Source organism: Lepus europaeus, chromosome 18 (assembly GCF_033115175.1).
Source record: "Lepus europaeus isolate LE1 chromosome 18, mLepTim1.pri, whole genome shotgun sequence".
Classification (NCBI taxonomy): domain Eukaryota; kingdom Metazoa; phylum Chordata; class Mammalia; order Lagomorpha; family Leporidae; genus Lepus; species Lepus europaeus.
Window position 1 is genome coordinate 1879131 of NC_084844.1, and position 15021 is coordinate 1894151.

A 15021-nucleotide genomic window follows, 5' to 3' on the forward strand; every position below is an offset into this window, starting at 1 on the left:
CCACTTCCGACCCGGCTTCCTGCTGACATACCTGGAAAGGCAGCAGCTGATCCTCCAGTATGTGGGTCCCCGACACCCGCCTGGCAGACCGGGGTGGAGCTCCAGGCTCCTGGCTTCTGCCTGGCCCAGTCCCGGCTGATGCAGGTATTTGGGGGGGGGAACCAGCAGATGGAAGATCTCTCTCTTTCTCCCTGCCTCTCTCTGTCACTTTGCCTTTCAAATAAATAAGTCTTTAAAAAAAAAATCCATAAGACCAAGGAAACTTTATCTATCAACTTTTGAGAAACTTAGGTGGAAAGCTCCTGTGTCTCTGCTGCTGGGAAGCGTCCCGGCAGACGGCAGGTACTGGAAGACCATTCTCCCAAGGGATGGATGGCTCTCGGGCCAGGTCTTGCACTACTTGGGCTAAGGCACAACACACAGTGAGGCTTGATTGCTCATCTGGACAATGGGCAAAATAAAACATAAGACTGTGCCCCTCCCAGGTTTGTTACAAATCAGATGAGCTGACGCATGGGGAAACCTTGGAAAACGCAACCTGTGCAGGTGCATGGCACGTTAGCTCTGACGCCTGTCAATCATCCCGCAGCCCGCTGCTCAGCACCCCAGGCCTGTGCCGATGGAGCTGCCCCCAGAGGAGGAAGCGCGAGGGCCGCCCGCTCCCTGTGGAAGGAGACCAGGCTCTTTCCGCCCGGCATGAGTGATGGCACCTGCGCGCAGACCTTGTAATAACCGTAATCCCTTGCCGGTACATACCATTTTTATTCTGAAACACTTTTATGCCTCAACTCATTTTATATTTCATATGCCCTCTCCTGACGTTTGGCAGATGGTAAAATTGATGTGCAAGGACACGGCGGGCTGGCAGGGTACTCACGCCCACGGCACCAGGCAGATGCCGTTGGCTGAAAGGAATCTCCTACCTGGGACCCCAATTAATGCAAACTGGTGTTGGTGGGGGGGCTCCAGAGCCATTGAGACCTGGCTTCTGCGCTCGTGAGCTCATGTGGGAGGGGAGGGAAGAGGAGTGCTGAAAGCAAGCAGCACGGGTGGTGCCGTGCACGCCAGCGTCCTGTGCACACCAGGGCGTCCTGGTACACGCCAGGCGTCCTGGGGCACACTGGGGCATCATGGTACATGCTGGGAGTTCTGGTACACCCTGGGACATCCTGGTGCACACTGGGAGTCCTGGCACACACTGGCACATCCTGGTGTATGCCAGGACATTGTGGTACATGCTGGGGCATCATGGTACATGCCAGGGCATCATGATACATGCCAGGGTACCCTGGTACACGCTGGGAGTCCTGGTACACGCCAGGGAACCCTGGTACACGCTGGGAGTTCTGGTACACGCCAGGGAACCCTGGTACAAGCTGGGACTTCTGGTACACGCCAGGGTACCTTGGTACACACTGGGAGTCCTGGTACACGCCAGGGAACCCTGGTACAAGCTGGGAGTTCTGGTACACGCCAGGGTACCCTGGTACAAGCTGGGAGTTCTGGTACACGCCAGGGTACCCTGGTACACGCTGGGAGTCCTGGTACACGCCAGGGAACCCTGGTACACGCTGGGAGTCCTGGTACACGCCAGGGTACCTTGGTGCATTCTGGGAGTTCTGGTACACGCCAGGACATCCCGGCACCCACTGTCATCATCATTGTTGAGTGCAGGGATCAGGGAAGCTACAATAGCAGTCCCGGGCCGCTGTCCTCAAATCTCTCCCTGTTGTCATGTCCCTGGTGGTCTCTCTCCCTGGCTTAGCTGGGGAGGAAGGCCGGCTGGGGCCTTCGGCTTAGTGGTTGAGATATAGGTTACAAATCCCATATGACACAGTGGGTAAAACTGCAGCCTGCGACACCGGCATCCCATAGGGACAATGGTTCAAGTCCCAGCTGCTCCGCTTACGATCCAGCTCCCTGCTAATGGCCTGGGGAAGCAGGAGATGGCCCAAGTGCTTGGGCCTCTGCACCCACGTGGGAGACGGGGATGGAGTTCCCGGCTTTGGGCTTTGTCCTGGCTCAGCCCTGGCTGTTATGGGTGTTTGAGGAGTGAACCAGTAGATGGGTGATTTTTCTGTCTGTCTGCTTTCCAACAAATAAATAAGTAAAATAAAAGAATAAAATAAAACCCACAGCAGATGCTCCGTGAGCTCCAGCATTCACCCAGCCTCCCTCCTGGCCTTGGTCCCGCCTGCCCCTCCCACTCCAAACCCAAGGGCCCAGTGTGGACGCGGGTCTCCTCCCTCCCCCAAACCTTCTCTCTGGGCCGGCCCCAAGCAGGAGTGGAGCCAGTGGCCACCCAGGTCCCTCCCCTCCTGCACTCCTCACCCCCAAGCTGCACTGAGCCCTGTCAGTTTCATCTCCCAGATTCCTCGGGTCAGCCCCCTTTGTCCCCAGCTCCTGCCAAAACCCCCTCCTCACTGCCCCCCACAGCCTCTTAGCCTGCCTCCCTCTGTTCCCCCAGGGCCCCCAGAACAGGCCCTGGCCACTGAACCCACGCCCACAGTGGAGGTCAGTCCCCCAGTCTGTCCACTTTACCCATGACTCCCCCACGTCTCCTGCGGCCCCTGCCTGATCCTTTACTCCTGGCAAAGTGAAATGCCCTCCGTCTCTACCCCGTCTCTCCCAGCCCCCACCCACTCTCCCAGACCCCTCCCTGGGGGGTCACCTTGCCAGTGATGAACGGCTGGACCCCAGCTCCCCGCCACGGGCTCATCTCAGCCCTGGCGCTGAGATGCAGAGGGCGCGCTGCACCTATCAGGTTCTCCGTGCCGCCCCCCTGCCCCGGCCCCGCCCCCGGCCAGCCCCCCCCCCCCCCCCCGGCCCAGCCTGTCCTCTGCAGAGGCTCTGGAGGTATTTGCCGACGGAGCACCAGGCTCCTGCTGGTGCCGGGAACCCTTGCTAGGGAGGAAGGAGAGCATCCTCCCTGGAGACGGGGCAGGCTCGGGCTTTCCCGTCAACGCTGAGCAGGAGCGGCGAGCTCTGCGTTCAATGTGGCTCAGCCCTGAAAGAGGCCAGGGCAGGCTGGGGAGAGGACCACCCAGGACCCTGTCCCGGCCAGCTGGCGGGGGGCTTCCCCGGGCTGGCTCAGGGGGAAGGCAGCCCGGGCAGCGGGGGAACCCCTGGCTGGCAGCAGGGAATGCGAAGGCAGGAGCCAGCTGGCTCCCACTGCCGGCCATTCCCCTGCAGCTGGGGTCTCCGCGCCCTGCGGTGGGGCAGGAGCTGCTGGCACACCAGGCGTGGGTAGGCCAGCCTGGCTGGTCTCAGAGCTCCTTGCCCTGCAGGGGCTCCTGTGCTGGGCACCGTGTAGGGTGGCCAGGGTTTGAGCCTCTTGGGGCTTCCTGTGGGCCCCTCCTCTGTGAGGGAGGACAGTGACCCAGCTGCATCTTAAAATACCAAACGAACTCGTGAGGACAGAGGGGTCTCAAGGAGGAGCGGCCCTTGTCTTCGACCTCCGGTGACAAAGGCAGGGCTGTCTGGGGACAGGACGGAGGGGAAGGCTCAGGCCAGGCGCCTCCCCTAGCAGCAGCTGTCACACAGAGCTGGTGGGCTAGTTTGTCAGCAGAGTGACACAGAGGCACCGGTGGGCTGAGATCGACTCAGAGGCCAGAGCAGCCCCACGCCCACCCCCTTGGGCCTGGGGAGCTCCCGCGGTGGGGGGCACATGGCCTGGCTGCCAGAGCCCTCTCTGCCTCCCCCCACAGGCCCCACATGAAGCATCCAACAGCCCACACAGGCTACCGAGGGCTCCTGCTCAGCCTCGCCCCAGCCTGTTCTTGCCCTCACCTCTCAGGGGCAGCCATCTCGTCCTGGAGCCAAGTGGAGAGGGGGCTGGGGCCCCCTATTGATCCTCCCCATGCCCACCCGAGAGAAGCTCCTGGCCTGGCCCTGGGAGAGGACAAGCCCTGGAGACGCCGCAGGGTGAAGGAGGTTCTCACCCCTGGCACAGCACCCGTCCTGGACACAGCACCTGCCCCCGGCACAGGCACACCCCTGCCTGGGTTCTCACTGCCCCATGGGACCGTCCTTGGTGGGCAGTGAGGTTGTCTCTATCCGGCCCTCTTGTATCTGCACTGGCCACCAGCCAGGGAAGCCCAGGCTGCCCATTGCCACCTGCCCCTTGGCCTCCCCCCAGCAGGTCCAACCTCCCGAGGCCCCTCCATCCTCTTCCACCAGCCGTGTGCCCAGCCGATTATTCAGTTTTCCAGTTTCCAAGCTGATTGCCAGATGGCCATCAGTAACACTGAAATTATGTAGGTTAGAATCAAATCAATTATATTAAAGACAAAGGTGCTAAACGCCGAGCCGCCTCTCGTCGGACTGTCTCACTCCTCCATACTCGTGCTTCGGAGGGCCGAGTGCTCACAGGGTCCACAGGTGGCTGCAGATGCCCCAGGTAGGAGCTTTCACAAACTTCCTTCCCCTCCCCTCCCCAGCTATGCGCCGATGTGGGGGGGGGTGTCCCGGATGTCCACACCCGAGGAAGCCCTGCACCCCCCCCCACCGCTTCCTTGTGAATGGGTTCCCCTCTGATGGCTGTGGGCAGGGTGGGCCCCTCGGTTTCCAAAGCACTAGGGAGGCACAGGGGCCCCTACAGGCCCAGGATGGAATCCCCACCCTCCCGGGGCCTCGAGTTCAGCTCAAAAAGATCTGCAGCCGGTGGCGGCGGCGGGGGGGGGGGGGGGGGGCGGGGGAGGCAATGGGGAGGGGGCCTGGGGCGCGAGCGGCCCCGCAGAGTACCACGGCCGCAGGTGTCCCACACAGCGCCTCCTGGCGGACCACGGCAGCTGCAGACCGGACCGCCAGGTTCGCGCTCCCTGACGGTGCTGGTGGTGATGGGGTCCCTCCGGGCTCAACGCGTCCCAGAGGTCCCCCGCCCCGCGCACGGCGCCCATCCTCTGCAGAGGGGTGACCGCTGCCCCTGGCCCAAGCGCCGAGGTGCCGAGGCCTGGCTAAGGATTCCCGCATCCCCGGGAGGGCCGGGCGCAACTGGTGCGTCCACGCGCCCTCGGCTGGGATGGTCTCTCTAGCGCCGGGTCCGGAACCGCCTCCAGCCGGACGAGAGAGGGAGGGCCGGGTTGCCGAAGCCTTGGGGCGGGGAGGGGTCCCCGAGTCCGGAGGAGCTGCCGCGCCCCCTTGGCCCCTGGGGCCAAGAGTGCGCGCCTGGCGCGAGCCGAGCGGGCGGGGGCGGGAACCCGCGACCCACCCGCGCAGAGCCAAGGACCGCCGCGTGCGGGCTGCGGGGTCCCTCTGGCGCCCGGAAGCGGCGACCGAAGGGCTCGCGGGACGTGCAGGGCCCGCACAGCCCAGCACCCAGGACTAGCCGGAGCTCGAGCGGCCGGAGTGCCGGGAGCGGGGGTTGGCGGGAGGAAGGCCGCGGTTTCCCTCCCACCGCGCGGCAGACGCCTAGTCCCCGCACCCGGGAGCTGCCGGGGGCGCGCGGGGGGGGGGTCTCCCCGGGTGAGGACCACCGCTCGCCCCCCACCCGGCCCATCGCGACCTCCAGCTAAAGGCGGCCGGAGGGAGGGAGGAGAGCGTGCGGGGGCCGTGGTCAGCGGGCCCTGCGTCCCCGCGGGTGGACCCAGGCTGTGGCCCGGGGTCGCTCTGATTCCCCGAGTCCGACTTTGGGGTCTCAGTGCCTCAGCTTCCGTCTCCGTACGGGGAAGCCTTGGGCCCATTTCCGAGGCGCCTTCGGCTCCGACCGCGATGCCCCCGGGGCAGCCGCTTTGGCCCCGGTCTCCAGGCTGCCGAGTCCCGCGGCGCCGCTGTCCAGGAAAAAGGCGCGAGCGTGGGTGTGCGAGTGATGCGCTGGGCTCCGGAGACGCCGCCTGCCAGCCTCTGGGAGCCCCTCGACGCTGGGCCTCGGCGGGGACCGAACCCCGACCGAGCGCACCCGCGCCTCCGTCTGCGGGGGGGGGGGCACAGGGAGAGCCGCGGGCTCCCCGCCCCCGCCCGGCCCGAAGGGACAGTTGGGCACCGGCGGCCGCGTCTGCCCGGAACCGGGCCCGCTCCGCCCACAGGCAGGGCTCGCTCTGCCAGGGCGGCCTCCGAGAAGCCGCGCGCCCCTCCCGCACAGCGCGGGCATGGCGCCCCCAGGGGCGGGTGGGCGCAGGGGAGCCGGGTCGCGGGAGGGCCCGATCCCACACAGACCCGGGAGAAATGTGGAGCGGCCCCGCCGACCCTTCCCTGGACGGGCCGGAGACGCGAGGCCCCACTGCGCGCCGTGGCCACGCGGGCGTCCTTGGGGACCCGGGCTCCGCGGGGCGCTCGGTGCAGCCGAATGCCATCTCCCGTCGGACTTTCGGGTACAACCTCGCAGGTGGCCATCCTTGACCACTCCCTCTCCTCCCCACCTCTGGGCGCTCAGAGCCTTCGGGGAAGCGGCGCGGGCCGGGGGCGGGGCGGGGGGCGACAGCGCGGGAGCGACCTGAGGGGCGGGAGGGGGCGGGCGCAGGAGGCCCCCAGCCGCCATCGCGTGCGACCCCCGCCGCTCCGGGGGCCCGGGCCTCGGACAATTAAAGCGGGATTCCTCCCCCGCTGACGTCGGCCGCGCCGAGGCCCCTCCCGCGGCGGCATAAAAGGCGCGGGCTCCGCAGCGCAGGCGGCAGTCGGGGTCGGACAGCGCGGCGGTGCGGATCGCGCGGCGCCCAGAGCGCGGGCCGCCAGCGGAGCGACCGCCCCAGCCGCTCCCGGCCGCAGCCGAGCCCCAGCCGCGCCGCGCCGGGCCCGCAGCCCCGAGTGCCCGCAGCCATGCCGGCCGGCCGTGCCGCGCGCACCTGTGCGCTGCTCGCGCTCTGCCTGCTGGGCAGCGGGGCCCAGGATTTCGGGCCGACGCGCTTCATCTGCACCTCGGTGCCGGTGGACGCCGACATGTGCGCCGCGTCCGTGGCCACCGGCGGCTCCGAGGAGCTCCGAAGCAGCGTGCTGCAGCTCCGCGAGACCGTGCTGCGGCAGAAGGAGACCATCCTGAGCCAGAAGGAGACCATCCGAGAGCTGACCACCAAGCTGGGCCGCTGCGAGAGCCAGAGCACGCTGGACACGGGCGCGGGCGCCGGCGCGGGCGAGGCCAGGGCGGCCGGCGGCCGCAAGCAGCCCGGCTCCGGCAAGAACACCATGGGCGACCTGTCCCGGACGCCAGCCGCGGAGACGCTCAGCCAACTCGGGCAAACTTTGCAGTCGCTCAAAACCCGTCTGGAGAACCTCGAGGTCCGCGCCCCGCGCCGCCCCCCGCCCGCCCCCACCCCGACTCCCGCCCCGGCGGGGCGCCCCCCACCCCCGCCCCGCCTCGCCCCGGCTGCCAGAGCCTGCGGGGCCCCCCGCGCGTGGCCCCTCGCTCGAGCTCGGGACCGGGCCGCCCCCGCAGGCGCCCTGAGGGCCTCCGGGCACGGCCCGGCTGCCCGCGTAACCGGTTTCCCCGCCCTTGCGCCCGCAGCAGTACAGCCGCCTCAATTCCTCCAGCCAGGCCAACAGCCTCCGCGATCTGCTGCAAAGCCAGATGGATGACCTGGAGCGCCAGGTGCTGTCCCGCGTGAACGCCCTGGAGGAGGGCAGGGGGGCGCCCAAGAACGACACGGAGGAGCGAGTCAAGATCGAGAGCGCCCTGAGCGCGCTGCACCAGCGCATCAGCGAGCTGGAGAAAGGTAGGGGCTGCCTGCGCGCGCGCCCGGGACCCTGCCCAGGCTCTGGGCGCCCGGCCGCTGCGCTGGGTCGTCCTCCCCCAAGGGAAGCCGGGCGCTGGAAGGCGTTGCGTGGTGCCTCCCGCCGCCCGTGAGGGCGACCCCGCACGGCGTCTGGATTGCGCGGGGCTGAGACGCTTCGTCTTTATAGTAACTTTCCGCACTCGCTGTGGCCGCCCGGACCCGCCTGGGGTCAGGGAGCCCGCGTCCGGCGCGCGTCCCTCCGCACCGGAGAGCCGTTGGGGAGGGCTCCCCAGGGCCTGGCCCGAGGGGCCGCGGAGAGGGCTTCGTCCCCGCTCCCCAGCACCCCCGGCGCGCTCGTGGGTTGTCGCCCGGCGGTCTTCCCCGCGGAGCGGCCCGAGGCCGCCCTGGCGCCCCGCGCCCCCTCTGCTTTGGCCGCGGGGCCGGGCGCGGCGCGCAGCTCGGAGGGCTGTGCCCTGGAATCAAACGAGGTTGTAAAAGGAGGGGGGCGGGGGGCGCTCCTCGCTCGGAGCCGAGCCACGTGACCCTGCTCGGACCGCAAAATGTGCCGGCCGGATTTAAACAGTGCCATCTTAAGGCGCGTTATGTAACTGAAAAGAGATCGAGAGAGGCAGGGAGAGAGAGAGAGGGAGACCGAGACCTGGGGGGGGGGGGGAGCGGGAACGGGGTGGGGGAGATGCAGGGAAGGGAGACCCCCGCGAGGGGTCAGGGGCTGCCCCTGCCCAGGCCCCAGTTGCAGGGGGCAATGGGGAGGGGCTGCGCGCAGGGTCAGGCGCTGCTCTGCGCCCCAGCACCTGACTTTCAGGAAGGGGGGGGGGTCACAGCCAGGGGCACTGGTCCTTCCTGGACACCCAGGAACCGGCCAGGGTTTGTGTTCCTGGGCTCTGGGCCTGGTTTCAGTGCCCACTGCTGATGAGAGTGTTTGGCTTGGCGTCAGTCACCCCAGGCCCAAAGTGCACCAAGAGGGGGTCCCTTGTTTCTGGAGATGGTTGGTGGCAGGCAGGAAGCTGGCGAGCACCGGGGATGCCATCAGCCCAGGAACCCGGGTTTCCAGGAGACGCAAGCTCACCCTGAACGTGTGCGTTCTCCTGAAGCATCACCGGGGGCCCTGGGGGGGGCGGATTCCCTGGGGCCTGGCTCCAGGCAGGGGGGTGCGTCTCTGCCCCCTGCCCCGGCTGCAGGGCTGCAGGGAGGGGCCCTGGAGGAGCAGGAGGTGGGGGAGGAGCCCTTGCTCCTGACGATGAACCGGAAGCAGGTGAGTGACGGGGCTGCAGCCTGTCCAGGCCAATGGGGAAGGGGCCTGGCCGTCAGGGAGGGGATCTAAGAGAGGCACCCAGGAAGCGCGTGCGAGAGGCTCTAGAGAGCCCCGCCACATCCCAGAACCAGGGCAGCCCCCCAGAGGGACGGCTCCGAGAGGACCTGGCCTCTTTCCTAGGTGGTGGACAGGGTGTGCACCGGCTGGCCGGCCCCATTTCCGCTGGTGCCCACCTCACGGCCAGGTGCAGGTGCTGACAGCCCACCCTGCGTTGCACCTCCATCTCTCCAAGGTCTCCCCAGGGACCACACCATGTGGGAGCAGAGCCAGCCCAAGCTGGGGTGTGGAGACCTTGGGTCAGCTCCGTGGCCTGCTGGCTCTGTGGCCTGGCCTCTGTGAGTCACTCCGTGTGCATCCACAGGACGGAGACGGGAGCCTGCCCCGGGTGCGTCCCAGGGTCTGGCGGGGACGGCAAGGACTCGGGCAGCAGTAAGCACGTTGTCAGGTGCACCTGTCCCCGCAGGTCAGAAAGACAGCCGCCCCGGAGACAAGTTCCAGCTCACGTTCCCACTGCGGACCAACTACATGTACGCCAAGGTGAAGAAGAGCCTGCCGGAGATGTACGCCTTCACCGTGTGCATGTGGCTCAAGTCCAGTGCGGCCCCGGGCGTGGGCACGCCCTTCTCCTACGCCGTGCCCGGCCAGGCCAATGAGCTGGTGCTCATCGAGTGGGGCAACAACCCCATGGAGATCCTCATCAATGACAAGGTAGCACCCAGACACCACGGGGGCCCTGGGAGAGTGCCTGCTGGGCGGGACCAGGGGAGGGGGAGGCCAGAAGGGGGGCCAGCACCCCCCTGTGCTCGGGAACAGGCAGAGCTGGGACCTTCCGGGACAGAGGCCCCCGGGTGGGGGTGGGTCACGGGGCCGTTCTCCATCCTGCTGATGTGAGGCCTGGGCCCCTCCGCCACCAGCTGGCCCTGGGCCTGGCTTGGCTCTGCTGTGGTTGGGGCCCTCAGGGGCACTGAAGGTGCAGAACCCTTCCCTCGTCCGGACGTATCCCCCACAGCTCCCCACTCTGGGAAGGAGGCCAGATGCAGCCAAGGACACCCCCCTTCTAGTGAACTCAGCTCCGGCTCAACCCCAGTAGCCTTGGATTAGCTGCCAGCTTTCTAATCCTCCTGCCTCGCGCCCTGCGCGGGTCCTGAATGGCTAAAACCCGGGCTGGGCAGCAGCCGGGAAGCTCTGTTCTTGCCTCTGTGCAGGTGCAGGGTCTGGAAGGCAGGTGCCGGGGGAGTTTGGTGGCTGCCGTGAGTGGGCCACCATCAGTACAGAGAGGAAGAGGGACAGCTGTTAGTGGAGGGGGCTGGCCCTGAGCTGTCCCCGCCTCCTGCCCAGGTGGCCAAGCTGCCCTTCGTGATCAATGACGGCAAGTGGCACCACATTTGCGTCACCTGGACCACCCGGGACGGCGTCTGGGAGGCCTACCAGGACGGCACCCAGGGCGGCAGCGGCGAGAACCTGGCACCCTACCACCCCATCAAGCCGCAGGGCGTGCTGGTGCTGGGCCAGGAGCAGGTGTGGCTGGCCGTGGGGAGGGGGAGATGGAAGTGGGGCCCCTGGGAGGTTGTGCAGCGCTTGGGCCCAGGCCGGCTGGAGCAGGAGGGAGCTTTGGTTTCAGCCTCTCCCTAGCACAGCCACACTTCCTTTGGCCTGGGAGGGCCAATTCTGCTTTTAGGATAAATAATTCAGGCCCTGGGAGTGGTTCCGTCCCCTTGGGCACCGGGGAGGGAGCTGAGGGACAGAGAATTCAGGCCTCCTCTGGCTGCTGGGCAGCTGTCGCTGGCAGAGTGGCGCCTGAGTGGGAGCCCACCCTGACTGACCACAGCCCCCGGCCCCTCACTCATGGGCAGAGGGGCAGGGGGTCAGGTGCCCCCCAAGGAGAAGATCCCAACCCAGGGCAGCTAGGGACCCCTGGGGGAGGGGTGGACGCACAGCCGAAGACCCAGGGACCGGAGAGCCCCCGACCGGGGGACCCTGAGACCCCGAGACTCGGGCACAGGGCCCCTGTGGATCCCTTCCAGCCCCCGCATCTGCTTTCCTCCCAAGGACACTCTGGGCGGCGGATTTGACGCCACACAGGCATTTGTGGGCGAGCTGGCCCATTTCAACATCTGGGACCGCAAGCTGACCCCGGGGGAGGTGTACAACCTGGCCACCTGCAGCACCAAGGCCCTGCCCGGCAACGTGATCGCCTGGGCCGAGTCCAACATCGAGATCTACGGCGGAGCCACCAAGTGGACGTTCGAGGCCTGCCGCCAGATCAACTGACCGCCCGGCTCGTGCCCGCGCCCCCTGCTTGTGCGGTGATGACCTGTCCGTCTCTCCTCCCCCTGCCCCCAGGAATGAGTCAAGGCCATGGCCCCTGCACACGCACACACACACAGCCTGGTTCTGTCCTCCCCACGCACTTGAAGCAGTCCTGGCTCATCCGCCCCCGAGGAAGCCCCTTCCCCACGCAGGGGCCCCGACTGCTTCCCAGCGAGAGCGGGCGGCCGCGGCGTGGATGTCTCGAACATTGCAGCAGTAGGTGAGAGGGCTTGTGAGTGCAGCCTGAGCGCCCGTGAGTGTGTGTGTGACTGTGTCTGAGTGTGAGTGTGCCCAGTGTCTGCTTGTACATACCTGTGTGTGAGAGTGTATCTGTGTCTACATCTGAGTGAGAGCATCTGGGAGCATGCCCGTGTGTCTGCCTGTGCATTCCTGTGTGTGTGTGTGTGTGTGCGAGAGTGTATCTGAGAGTGTCTACGTCTGAGTGAGAGTGTCTGTGTCTGCCTGTATGAGAGTGTGTCTGCCTGTGTGTGAGGTATCTGAGTGTGTCTACGTCTGAGTGAGAGTATCTGGGAGCGTGCCCGTGTGTCTGCCTGTGTGTGTGATGTATCCGAGTGTGTCTACGACTGTCTGTGAGTGTGCCCATGTGTCTGCCTGTGTGTGTGATGTATCTGAGTGTGTCTACAACTGTGAGTGTGCCCGTGTGTCTGCCTGTGTGTGTGATGTATCCGAGTGTGTCTATGCCTGATCTGGGAGTGTGCCCGTGTGTCTGCCTGTGTGTGTGATGTATCCGAGTGTGTCTACGCCTGATCTGGGAGCATGCCCGTGTGTCTGCCTGTGCATTCCTGTGTGTGTGTGTGTGAGAGAGTGTATCTGAGAGTGTCTACGTCTGAGTGAGAGCGTCTGTGTCTGCCTGTATGAGAGTGTGTCTGCCTGTGTGTGAGGGTGTATCTGAGTGTGTCTACATCTGAGTGAGAGTATCTGGGAGCGTGCCCGTGTGTCTGCCTGTGTGTGTGATGTATCTGAGTGTGTCTATGACTGTGAGTGTGCCCATGTGTCTGCCTGTGTGTGTGATGTATCTGAGTGAGAGCGTCTGTGTCTGCCTGGGAGTGTGTCTGTGTGTCTGCCTGTGCATACCTGTGTGTGTGTGTGAGGGTGTATCTGAGTGTGTCTACGACGGTCTGGGAGCGTGCCCGTGTGTCTGTGCATACCTGTGTGTGTGTGTGAGGGTGTATCTGAGTGTGTCTACGACTGAGTGAGAGCGTCTGTGTCGGCCTGTGTCTGCCTGTGAGTGTGCAAGTGTGTCTGTGTATCTGAGTGTGTCTACGTCTGAATGAGAGCGTCTGTGTCTGCCTGTGCTCGTGTGTGTATCTGCCTGTGTGTCTGAGTGTGTCTACGTCTGAGTGTGCCCGTGTCTGCCTATGCTTGTGAGTACCCGTGTGCCTGTGTCTGTCTGTGTGTGATGTATCTGTGTGAACATCTGTGTGTGCCTGAGTGTGCCCGTGTGTCTGCCTGTGCCTGTGTTTGTCTCTGAGTGTGTCTACATCTGAATGAGAGTGTCTGCCTGTGAGTGTGCCTGTCTGCCTGTGTGTGTGTGTATCTGAGTGTGTGCATCTGTGACAGTGTCTGCATGTGCCGTGAGTGAGTGACTGTCTGCTTGTGAGTGAGTGTGGCTGGGGGAGTTCTTTTCCAATCAAGTGTGTCACTTCCTCCTCTCTGTGGCTCCGGGAGTCTCGGGGTGGGCGAGCAGGCTGTATCTGCCGACTTGGAGCTGCCTGTGCGCCTGGGGCCGGCACCGCTCCTAGCGCGGCCGCCTGCCTCCGTGTGTAAGCCGGGGCACAGCGACGCCCCTGCCCCGTGGAGTGGCTGTAAGAAGCCGGGGTCCTCGATGCAGAGAGGTTTTTTTGGTGTTAGATTTTCTCTGGCCACCCTGGGACTGTGCCTTCCCGTGTGGAGGGGGAGCTGCTGAGGGCCCAGGCCCCTGTCCCCTGTGCTGGGTCAGCAACCCTGCTCTTGGCATCTGAGGGCAGTGCGGGCCCGGGAGGCTCGGCCAGCTCGCCCAGCTCACCCTGCTGTGTCCCAGGACCATGCCTTCCCACCCCCCACGCCACCAAGACCTGAGTCCAGCCAGTGGGTGGGAGGGTCCTGCCCATGCTCCCCCTCGTGAGCTGGCTCGGGCCCCTAGGAAGGGGTGACTGAAACCCACCGCTCGTCCCACCGGACTCGTTCCTGTAGAGGCCCCGACCCGTCACGGCCTATGACACGGGAGACCCGAGCAGTGTCCACAACCTTCAACATTCCTCTCCCCCACCGAGCTGCGTGAGCACCTCCGGCTAGTCGTTTGAGGAGGGGAGGAAGGGGTGTGTGTGTGTGTGCGTGTGTGTGTGCACGTGTGCGCGCGTGGCGTGAAAGCGAGAGCGCTCACAAGGGCCGTGCCCAGGACTGGTCGCCCGCCCCGAGGGCACCCCGGCCGCCGTCTGCAGGCTCTCGTTGGCAACAGGCGGACAGGCCTTTCTAGAAGCTCCGCGCCGTCTGGCTCCGCTGCAGCTGCAGACGCTGCCGGAGGAGGAGCAGGTGTTCCGTCTTCTGTTCCTTCCCGGGGCACCTGTCTCCCTCGGCGCAGGTCTGCGTCGTGTCAGAAACCAGTGCGTCTGTGTGTGTCTGTGCCCGTGTCCCGTGTCGCCGTTCTCGTGGGTGTCTGCACGGTCCCGGCCACCGCTCTGCAGAGGGTGTGCCGTCCCCCAGTGGCTGCTGCTTACGACTGCTTCCTCGGCGCCCGGCGGGGTGTGGCACCCTTGGGTCTGCAGGGGTCTTTTCCGTTTGCATGTCCCTCGGTGGTGTGATCCTCGCTCCCTCCGTCCGACGTGTGTCCCCGTGCCTGCATGGACTTCTCCAGTTCTGTGTTGTGTGCCGAGTGCCGCCCCGTGTTCCGTGACCACCCATGTAGCTGCCGAAACGGCTAGGTGAGCAGGCCCAGGGTGCCCGGGGGAGGTCCAGAGAGGGGTCAAGGTCCCTCTCCCCTCCCCGCCCCGCCCACACCAAGAAGCATTTTTCCCCACGTGTAGGTTAAGAGCGAGCGAGAGAGCTTGGACGGCCTCTCGAGACCAGGGAGCCCCACCCTCACTCAGCCATCTTGGAGCTGTCGCGGCGAGGCCCGGAGCCCACTGTGCCGGGCACTCTCCTGCCAGCACCTCCCACCAGCCCCCTCCCGGCCCCAGCCCGCCCACCCAGCGTGGCGGGGCGGGAGCCGTCTGTTCAGGACCACAAGCCATCCTCTGCCCTGACGAGAGGGACAGAGCACCCCCCCCCCCCAGCTGATGTCTGAGTCCCGGCGCCCAGGGCGCCCGCGGCAGCCGCCGGCATTCAGCGCCCCAGCCCGCGACTCCCTCACTGTGTAAAAACACCAGGCACCTGGCTGGCCCGAGAAGGTAGACACAGCCACGACCCAGTCCACGTAGTCTGCACCTGCTCCGTAATCTGACACACGTGCCCTCTTGCACTGAACAACACACGCCTCTCAGGTAAGCCATTTTGTAAACCACGAAGCGACAGCTGCCGAGGCCCCTGCCTGCTCTCGCTGGCGTCCGGCTCCAGTGCCTGGGGGGGCACCCCCCGGGGATCGCGGGCCTTCTCGCTTTTGATAACACAGTGTTATTTCTCTTACTGCAGAAGAAAAAAGTTTATTACCAAACAAGAGTATTTTTATGAAAGAAAAGGACAAACCTATAAATTAGCTCAACCCTTATCGCCCTCAGAAACCCCTCCAGGCTCCGCCAA

The 15021-nt window shown here is 65.7% G+C and overlaps 1 protein-coding gene across 1 annotated transcript; it reads left to right on the forward strand.

Annotated features, from left to right (window-relative positions):
• Positions 1–6753: 6753 nt before the first annotated feature.
• Positions 6754–13699, forward strand: NPTX1 (neuronal pentraxin 1). The gene is made up of 5 exons (XM_062215973.1): positions 6754–7209; positions 7436–7643; positions 9440–9684; positions 10315–10494; positions 11026–13699. Exons 1-5 carry the CDS (start codon positions 6754–6756, stop codon positions 11245–11247), a joined length of 1311 nt encoding a protein of 436 aa, XP_062071957.1. The 3' UTR covers positions 11248–13699.
• Positions 13700–15021: the final 1322 nt, after the last annotated feature.